The sequence below is a fragment of the Salvia hispanica genome, chromosome 5 (genome assembly GCF_029641045.1).
Source record: "Salvia hispanica isolate PSC_SH4W2 chromosome 5, Shi_PSC_v1, whole genome shotgun sequence".
NCBI classification, from domain to species: domain Eukaryota; kingdom Viridiplantae; phylum Streptophyta; class Magnoliopsida; order Lamiales; family Lamiaceae; genus Salvia; species Salvia hispanica.
Window position 1 is genome coordinate 41,333,304 of NC_142696.1, and position 10,590 is coordinate 41,343,893.

Below are 10,590 nucleotides of genomic sequence, written 5' to 3' on the forward strand. Positions count from 1 at the left end.
AAAGGAAATTGATAACCTCTCGGTATATTTATTTAGCTTATTTTATGTTTTAGTGTTTACTTGTTATGATTGATTGCTTCATGTACTTAGGTTAGAATTTTATTTGCTTTTCTAATTTTAGGAGATTTTTTGTATTACATATAAATATGTGTGAAGTTTTTAAATATTATTAAGAAGAATGAAGAATGAAGAATGAAAAATTAAATTATTAATCTCATTCTTTCTCTTGTGCGAAATGCCTCCCTAGCACCTCGAGCAAGGATTTTCTATCTTGTTCATGTCTTTTCTCCTACTTTCTTCAAATAATTTCTCGATAGGAATTAATATGAGAATTAATATCAAATTGGTGCTTTCATTAAGTTCTTATCTCCAATTGATTTATTTTTATTCCACCATGTCTGTCATGCTGTCGGGTTTCCCTCATTTTGCTTGGTTTTCTGGTGTTAATCTTGTGATTTGATTTGTTTTCTTAGTTTATATGAAATCTTTTGGTATTATACATTTCATAAATATTAATATACTGGAGTTTTTTTAATATTATTAAAACAAATGAAGAATTAATATTAATTTCATTCCCTCTCTCTATGTGTAATGCCTCTCTAGCACCTCAACTAGAGATTTTCTATCTTATTCACATCTTTCTCCTACTCTCTTCAAATAATTTCTCGAATAAGAATTAATCTCATATTAATTCATGTATCAAACTTCGTAGCAATAATTAACATTATTAGGAAAGACGTGTACCTACTATAATGGAGGGTAGTGGCTCGAAATCGAATATTTGGTAATTTGAATGTTGATACGATGTTGCAACTTGCAATAATACAAGTATATATGTAATATCATGGAAAGTGGATACTCTTACAACTGATGACATGGATACACGTATGAAATTTGGTGGAGAGGTATATATAATATATTATTAATCAAAGTCAAGGTCAAGGTCAAGGTCAAGGAGTCAACCACTTAAGGCAAAAGAATAAAAATGTTGTAGTGGGCAATATGGCACGATCAAGAATGTGCCTATTTCCTTTTTTGGCTAATCATGTCCACCTAGAAGTTTTGTAGGATCGATTTTTAGTCCAAAATTAGATTTAGAGATGAAACCATGAAGTGAATCTTATTTTATTTGACTAGTGGACTGGATATACATAGACATCTTCATTTGTGTTTACTGCTCATGTTTCATATACTCCTATAAATATAAAATAATAGTATTAAAAAAATATGCGAGACCATATAACAAATTGAATATTGTTTAATGTATTAGAAAAATAGAAAATATTGTGTGTGAACTAAATGAAATATGGGGCTTTACTTGAAAGTGACAAATATTTACCATGATAACTCTTTCTTCCTAACATATCTCGTTTACCAAAAGCAATAAAGAAATTTCTGGAAATTATTTAACGCGCATGTGATGTGGTTGGAAATCATTAATTTACTCAAAGTCCTATAAACTTTCTCGATACAAGTAAAATGGTGGTGTGGTGATCGCTGGATTGGAGTTCGCTCGTGGCATTTTGCTGATGGACGATACATACTAAATCATGAACGTAGCTTCTATTAACATCATGTTTTTCTCATTGTGTGTGTGCGCGCGCGCGCATGTGAATTTTTTCTTTAGCACCACAAAGAGAGAAATGAAAAAGCTTTTGATCTTTAAATTGAATATTGTGGCTTGTGTTATAGGATTTTAAGATTGCAAGGAACTTCTTCGTTAGCTTTTGATGATCTTCGTAGTCCCTCCCTACTCTATATAGTGGCATACGACTTATTCAACATGTTTTGCATGCGGCGTCTCAAACGAGTTTTCACGGAGTAAGCTACATTTTCTCATCTAATGTTATGAATTCCATGCTATATTGAGTCGTTCCTAATCTTCTTTCAACTACTTTTGGATGAAGTTGGTAAGTGCATTATAATTTATAAACCAATTTGATCAGCTTATTTGATTTAAAAGAATAATTTAATTTTGTTGGTGTGTATTTGTTACTCTTTTTTGTGTTAACCATGGTGTTTGCTTCCATCTTCTTGGACTCCTTGTGTACTAGTAATAAACAAGACAAAGTATCATTTTGATTAAAATTGAATAGTCCCACTTAGTCAATTTTAATCTGTTAATTATCTTAGACATTACCATTAGTTTTTTCCTCTTATTTTAATTTTACATTGTACCAAAAAAAGAAATAAGGAAGAAATAAAAATAGGCAATGAAAGAAAGAGGAAGATGAAGGAAGAAAAATAAGGAAGTCTTATTTAATTAGTTTACATAGTTTAGATTTTATGGAAGCTTGAACTATATGGCACTAGCATTTCTATTTGACAAAGCCCTTCCTCCAAATATAGGTTCAGGCAACAAAATAAAGCTACATATCATAAAACGAGCTAAGAAATAAGAATACAACCAATATACCTCATAAAACTAGTTCTACACCATATAGAAAAAAGATTGGACGAATGAAATAGCTCAGTTATCAAAACTGATACTCAGGCAAAAGCAATATGGAGAAAATGTCGTTTCACAGCTTAGCTTCCAAACTCGAGGCACCACATAATTGATCTACAACTGCTTTGAGAGAGAGCCGGCAGCAAATAAAAGGTTTCTTCTGGAGAACTGTTAAAGCAAGCAGTCACCAAAAGCAATAGACGTGATTCAGTTAAACGGAGTGAAGGATTAAAGGTGAAGTGATGGGTTTACCTGCAGAGCGTAGACAGGAGTAGATTTGGTGAGCAAGGTTTTCAGCGATCTCGGTCTGCTTGTGTTCCCCATTTTGCCGCTGAGGATGAAGACCCAATTATGAAACGATAATGATGAAAAAAGTACACATCTTCTAGTTAAACTTACTTCTCATCTGATTTTGGCACTCTTGAGCTTGTAGCTACATCCCATATCTTCACAGTGCAGTCAGCAGAACCGGAAGCTAGAAGCGAACCTTCACAGCTGAAAGGAAAGTAGTTCACAATTGAAAGACTGAAAAGCCGTCTTCTAGTCGACACAATACCTTGAAGATTTGAGTAGAAAATGCAGGAGAAGCGCAGTCTACCTGAAAGCCAGTGACCAAATGCAAGAGCCATGGCCGACGAATGGGGCAAGGCAGCGTCCGGATGCAAGATCCCACATCATTATTGTACCATCTTCATCGCCAGATGCCATATAGCGACCATCAGGTGACATTGCCAAACTTAAGATCATACTTCTGTGACCTATGAATATTCTAACACACTCGCCACTCTGGACATCCCATAGGCGCACTGTTTTGTCACTAGATCCGGTAGCGAGATAGTTGCAATTTGCATGCCATTGCACACACTGGAAGATGGAAACCAAAGAAGGTAATAAAACTTCTTTAAGTTACTGAAGATCATACTTGTAGAAAAAGCATTAATAGCCACCCAAATAAAATACTTACATCTACATCAGATAAATGACCTGCCATAATCCTTAGAGGCTGTATTCTGTCCATCGACCAGATCCTTGCTGTGCGATCATGTGAAGCACTAGCAAAATAGTGGCCAAGTGGACTAAACTGCATGAGATTATCACAGATACATTAGTCCAGGCATGCACATAGCAAAATTTATATAAAAGGTGAATATCTTCTTTTCTGTTTATCCAATAATAAAGAGCAGGTTCATAATAATTAGAGCTATAAGCTGTTACTCCTACCTGTACATCCCATACAGGGTAATTATGACCCTTGTAGCAGACAAGATTTGCATTCAGTTTTGAGCTCCATAGTCGAACTGCAATCACATGCCATTGATTGCTTAAGGAAACCAGCAGAGGAGCAAAAAAAGAATAATTGTGAACTATAACTTACTTGTAGAATCTGATGAAGAAGACAGAATGAAATCCCCAAACGGACTAAAAGTGGCAGAATGCACTGGTCCCGCATGACCTCGGAATAATGTGTAATTTCTTCCCCCAGCAGTTGAGCTAGGCTCATTGGCAGCCAAATCATTTTCACCCTGCGAGGGAGCTGGCATTCTAGAGTCAACATCAGCATACATTGATAAACACAAAAATTATGTTTTGGCCGCCAAAAAAAGGACTCCTATATACAAACCACTTGGTAAAAAAGGGCATGATGAAAATCACATACATTACTTCAAGATAACATCAAGAATCTTGCCAAAAGTTTCTTTAGAATCAGAATGACAAGACTGTTCAGATCAAACTTATCCATATGCATGACAAAAACTGCATATAAAGATTGAGTGGGGATAAGATTAACATAAGCAACTAAAAGGCTGAAATTTGACAGGGGATAAGACACACTAATCACCTAATTATAGCTTGACTTTATGAATGGAAGTCCTCCTACAGGAGGACCTACACTGAAACAAAATCTTGCCTACGATAAATTCATCAGATATTAAAACTAGAACATAAAACACAAGAATTTTAATGCGTTGACAGAATTTTACAACCCAATTTGGCTAATTTAAGAAAGTACTACCTCAGTACCATAAGAGTGCTCATTTTCCATTTTAGTCCGCCGCGCAGGAGCCTGCTCATTCCTTTGTTAGAAACTCCCCTTATATTTTTACTCTATTTTTTACACTTATGTACAACAAAACCAAGAATGGCCCACATCCTTTATCCTTTAAATACATAAGTGGGACCCTTCTCCACTTACCCCTATAATAAAAAATGGGAACGGGTTCGCTTAAAATCAACACCACCCAACTTTTATTATAAACCTCTTGCACATAAACAGTGAGCACATTGTTATTGGCTGGAGGGAGTATAACATACTCTCGACTTTAACATATTAGTACCCATTACATGTATTCCGCATTCACATCTAGAGTGGGTGAACTTTTCCAATACCGGATAGTTGCTTTGGCAGTTTGACACCCTTGAGATATTTGAACAAGATAGAAAATAGTGACTTGGATCTAGATAGTAAGGATCCTTCCACATATTATATATAATAATATATTCCACATGAAGTTCAGACTGCCAATGCTAGTATACGGTACTGGAAAATTCAACCCGGTCTAGATTTGAAAACACGATACATGTAATGGATTGTGCTAATACGTCAAAGTCTAAAGTGTGTTCCATTTCTGAAAAACTGAGACATACTTTGGGTGTGAAAGTGTAATTGACCCTTAGTTAAAGGTGGAGATAAAAAAAAATCAACTTACAGGTTACATTCTGTTGCCCAAGCTTTGCCATGTCCCAAACCTGTCCACTGAACTTTGATTAGCACATCAATGAGCAAAGACAATTAATTATGAAAATAGAGTACATAGAACAATAAGAAACCTTCAACGATGAGTCTGAAAATCCACCGGCTACCATTGACCCATCATGAGATATTGAAGCACAATTCAAGCTGCAGAACAGTTCCATTTATCACCATGATTCTGATATGCATAGACTGCCAGACAATTAATAGTTATTTCTTTATGAAAAGCATACCTGTCATGAGTGTTGATAAAAGTGTATAAGCTAATGGAAGGCAACGCCATGCTACTCAACTGCACACGGTTCCTCAAATCTTCAAGAATAGAATGTTCCACCTCTAGTGGTCTAAATGTACAGAAAACAAGTATTAGTCCAAATTATTTACCCAAATTAGCTAGCAGATTCAGTTAAAATAAGTTAATATCATTCCATCACATGAATCATTTACAGAAAGCGATAGGAATATGCACAACTTCACGATCATTTCAATAGTGGAAGCAATTAGTTGATTATAAAACAGTTCAAAATAACTCCAGGCAGACAATAAACCAACAAAACCAGTCAATCATCTAGCCCCTTCCCTCTTCTTTCCAGAGGGGAAAGAAAATAAAAAGCAAATATATATACCACTGTAGCAATAAACATCTAACCTTAACCCCTGAACCACAACACTTAAAATATGCCAGTGCATGTATACCACAACATCCTCCTTATCCTTTAACTCAACATTGGAAGCTGATCATCTAACACCCCCCACCCTTTAATTCAACATCGTAAATTGATTAATCGCCGAAGCCGCTAATCAGTTTCGTAAGTAGGGTATACTAAAACAAACTCTATAAGCAACATGATCATATATACCACATTCTCCAACAAGAAACTACAGGTATTATGATATCTATAGAACCCTGTAAGTTGACCTTGCAACATGGTTTTAGAATTATCTCACATGCCTGTCACTGGAGCATTGCATAATCTCATAATCTAATTGAGTTGAGACAGAATAGATCACCAGTACTCGCATCAAAAGTAACATTATATACATCCATAAAAAATAATCTCATGTATCTCAAAGAACCAAGGAATTCCAGATTTATACTATTATAAACACTGTTTTAGCAACTTGGCATTAAATGGACAAATTGAGAGGTCAGGAGTAGCAACTGTCCAAATTAATATGCTCCCTAGAATGATTAAGCTACTATCGACCATGAAACAGGAAATGCATATAAGAATTAATCATAAAACACAACTTGACAAGGTCATTTCAGATATACATTACTGGCTGTGCTAGCTCAGGTTTTACACATGGTGCAGTAACACTATCTGAACGATGAGCTTTTGCTGTAGCACTAGCAACCTTATCCTTTTTCAACTTTTTTGTTGTAGTGCCTTGCTTGACATCAGATCTTTTCTGGAAATGAATTGTAGAAAATATTGGTCAGCTAGACGAAAAAGGAAAAGAGAAGGTTACTTCCGCCAGTAGTACAGTTTGAGAGAACTGTGAAAATCTCTATACAAGTAAACAACCTTATTTTCTTCCAGTTCACCTTCTCTCGCTTCACTATCTGCCATTTCGGAATCCATACTAGGAGCACCAATCTTTTCCAACCTTTCTTCCAGAGAATCTTCAAGCAACTATCACATTTATATAGCATAAGAATGCCAAGATAAGAAGATACTCTTCTAGCTAACATATGCTCTAGTATAAGCAATAAATGAGAAGTAACTGAAAGTCCAGCATATAGAGAAAGGTAAAGTTTTCATTCCTACACTACCAACACAACGGAGCAACAGCTTGAACTATTGATAAGTAAGATCCTGCATGAACAAACCCGACTTCATATAGGCAGTGCTACAACTAAAAACAGGTGCTTGAGAACAAGCCACTAGTTTGATTGCATCTTAAAATTTTATAACTACATGCATTAAGATAGCATTAAGTGAAGTGAGTAATAAAATTAGTATCAAGTGGGAATCAACACTCAACAGACTACTCCTTGTTCCATGATCATCAATACATGCTAAAACCAAAAACAATTAGAGGTTTGTCTATTCATAAAGAAGTATAATTAGCTATCATGGCATCACACCGCTTGCATAATAAGTCCAAATGAAAGCTGTATCGAGCCAAATCTCTCTCTTAGTATTCTAAACAACGCAACCATAAAGATCTATAGCATTCACTTAGTGAATAATATGATTTCATACTCAAATCTAGGGAACAAAGTGCAAAATTGCTAAAAACAAAGTCCTATGATTACGGCTGACTCACCCCCCAGTGAATTTCTTTCTGGTTTAACAAATTAGCAGTATCCTGGTCACCTCCGAAAAATGTGACATATTCAGCATCATCAGCAATGGAGTTTGGTTGTCCAGGAGAAACTGCAAACAGACCAAACTGTAGTTTGTGATTCCCCGTGAAGAAGATATGCACAAAAAGGGAAGTCAAAGCAGATTAAAAGCAACAAGAAAATAATAAATAACCAGGAAGAAGAGGGAACTGCACCTTGGAAGTTGATGTGTTCATTGACAATTCCAAGCATTGTAATTGATTGAGATTTATGCAAGTATTGTAGAAGTAGGTCATAGGAGTACTGAAATGAAAATTGGAAAAGGTAAGCATGTTTTTATGTGCCCAGTACAGTTTTTATGTGAATATGCATAACTCATGCTAGAGCATCCATTAGTTTATAGTATGTATAACTAAAAGGAATTCGCATGCGAAACAGATAGTGAGAGATTACTTGGCATATCTTGATGCCCACTTTTTTCTGTCTTAGAGAATGTGCAAATTCCATTTCCTACATATAAGATGAGATTTTTAAGATTGTTGTGCCTGAATGCATCAACTTAGAGTCATCATTCTAGGAAAGTGATGGACCTTCAGATGTGAGGGAGAAAGAACACCTTCTAGCTTTTGAAGGTCGCGTATGTGCATAACTTCATGATCTCCTCGAAAGCTATTAAAAAAAGATCGAGCTGGAAAGCAAGCGAAGATTTCAAGAGATTGCACTGATAATGTTTTAGAAACTTAAAAATATGCATCTCACCATCTTGAATATGACCTTTCGCCACAAGATCCATAAATGCATGGATAAATACTGGATACAAAACTCTAACCAACTCATGCTGCATAGCAATAGGAAGCATTGTTATAGAGTAAAGTTAATCCAACTACGGGGTTCAGAATAACCATGCCGCAACCCTTTGGTTATTAACGGCATGAATTGAAAATTGTTGTCAAACAACAGCTTTATTACAACAAAAGTCATGAATAGGAAATTTAAACCATGTCGGCAAAACAGGGGAATGGCAACCTGCAGGGTAAAAAAAAAATACAAGCTATCTGCAATAAAATTAACAAGGCAACCGCATATCAATATAAGGGAGAATCTTCAAAAGGGCAGATGATACAATTTCAAGATGAGAAAATCTTAAACTGAGATATCTACTTCTTGTCCTTCGAATAGCCTCGGGATCATTCCCAACTCTTAATCCTATTCTAAACAATTTTAAAAGCACATTGTTACTCCTTTGAAGCTATGATGCCTTCCTTCCCATCTTTACTGTCTCTTCAATTTCATGCAAGACAATGCTTTTTATTCGGTATTATTGTATTAGAAAAGGAATACCAACCACAAATCTCAAAAACAAACTGAATCAGTATCGCACAAAATAAACCCATAGATGAGAAGGCTATTTTTTAGACATAGGAAGATAGCTTAAAACCTTTAAGTACCAAGAGAAGCAATGTTAGTTGGACCGAGCGCAAATAAAGGTACATTAGCAGCTGAATAGTAACACTGGCAATGTGTACAAGGCAGCAGAAGGAATTTTCTTTCTACTAGTGCAGAAAGCAATAAGAAGCATGAGAACAGAAGCACTAATCACCTGGTACTGATCCAGCGAACTATAAGCCCATGACCGTAGCTTGCTATAACCTTCTTGGTACTGAGCGGGACCATCCACTCTGAAAGTCACGATATACACCAAATCGTCAAATACCAAACACCCTTAAACGAGGCTGCCCACTCTTGTTCAGTTTTACTTTCATAAATTCCAAAAAAAAAAAACATCACCACTCACAACTTGTTAGTATAATACTAAGGAAGGAGATGAATCTAATTAAATGAAAATCGTCAGTTTGCAGCTCAGTTAAACTCCCGTACTAGTATTCGAGCTGAAGACCAGCTCAGAGAAATACATTTGAATTTGTATCCTCAACCAAACAAAGAGTAAGGGAAATTGAAGAATGCGGGCAAATATGAGTTCGTACTCAGAGAAAGAGAGGATTTGTTTAGCAATATCAGGATCAATCTGTGCAGTGGAGGATGCATTGCTGCCTTTGCTGCTGCTTTGCTGCTTCTCTTGCTGAAGAACGAGACCGGCTTGCTTGAAACCCCTCTTGTCCAAGTAGGCGAGAACCACTTTATCGATCTCTTCTTGGTCCATTCGTGTTAATTGTAAATCTGTTATTGGTAGACAACCCTAAAACCCCATACTTCAATCTGAAAAAATAGGCCTATTAGAATTTCGCTTAGGCCATCCGCAACGCTATCTCTTATCCGTCTCTTAACCGTCTCATCTCTTAACTATTCATGGGTCCCACTGTACTTTTCAGCTCATCTCTTAACTAAGAGACAGCACCTGCAACCCTCCATCTCTTAACCATCTCTTAACTATTCATTCAATTTTATTTTTTATTTTTAATTCCAACAAATTCAATTAATAAAAACACACTTCATTAAAATAAAATAAATATTACAACTTAAAAAAGCCTAAAAAATAGAAAAAAATACATAATTTAAAATCCTAAAAAATAAAAAAAGTACATAATTTAAAATCCTAAAAAATAAAAAAACTACTCCGCCGGCGAATCATCATCCCCCGAAGTCGGCGGTACAACTATACCAAGTTGACGTCTCATATACTCAATTCCGGCCATATGGGCTTCAACTTGGCCAGGATTCATTTTTGAGAGGTCCGCCATCGTGGCGACTAGGTACATGGACATTAGGGTGTGCGAGCCCGTGCCCGTGCCGGAGCCCGAGCCCGAGCCCGCCTGGCTTGGTCCGCCGCGTCCCATCCCTCTCGCTCTCGCTCTCCCCCTGGCTCTAGCTGCCTTCGCCGCCTTGGTCCCTTGCGGCCGACGTCGTGCACCGGAAGAAGACCCCCCTACATCATCGGTTGGCGTGCCCTCACGTGAGGTGTTGCCTTCGCCGCCATCACTAGACGAGTAGTGGCCACGCGCCGTGCGCTTCGTGCGTTTCGAGCCCGAGGCCGACTCGACACCGCCAGCCCACCTGTCAAGGTGGTGGACTTGCGACCAAATATCGACAAGCTTGAAATCTTTGCCGACGTCGTCTTTGAAGACCCGCAACGCCGCT

The 10,590-nt window shown here is 36.9% G+C and overlaps 1 protein-coding gene across 2 annotated transcripts; it reads right to left on the reverse strand.

Annotated features, from left to right (window-relative positions):
• Positions 1–2,231: 2,231 nt before the first annotated feature.
• Positions 2,232–9,692, reverse strand: LOC125190542 (transcription initiation factor TFIID subunit 5-like). 2 transcript variants are annotated; one of them, XM_048087871.2, is made up of 19 exons: positions 9,480–9,692; positions 9,095–9,173; positions 8,254–8,332; positions 8,085–8,182; positions 7,948–8,004; positions 7,710–7,797; positions 7,476–7,585; positions 6,731–6,838; positions 6,478–6,614; positions 5,435–5,545; positions 5,279–5,348; positions 5,158–5,197; positions 3,825–3,983; positions 3,671–3,747; positions 3,414–3,530; positions 3,048–3,313; positions 2,849–2,944; positions 2,702–2,756; positions 2,232–2,617 (listed from the first exon to the last, which is right to left on the reverse strand). In XM_048087871.2, the coding sequence occupies exons 1-19, from the start codon at positions 9,653–9,655 to the stop codon at positions 2,564–2,566; spliced, it is 1,977 nt and encodes a 658-aa protein (XP_047943828.1). In that variant the 5' UTR covers positions 9,656–9,692; the 3' UTR covers positions 2,232–2,563. The 2 variants fall into 2 exon arrangements, with proteins under 2 accessions (XP_047943828.1, XP_047943827.1); XM_048087870.2 differs by having other exon boundaries at positions 2,702–2,780; positions 9,480–9,691.
• Between the last annotated feature and the right edge of the window lie 898 nt (positions 9,693–10,590).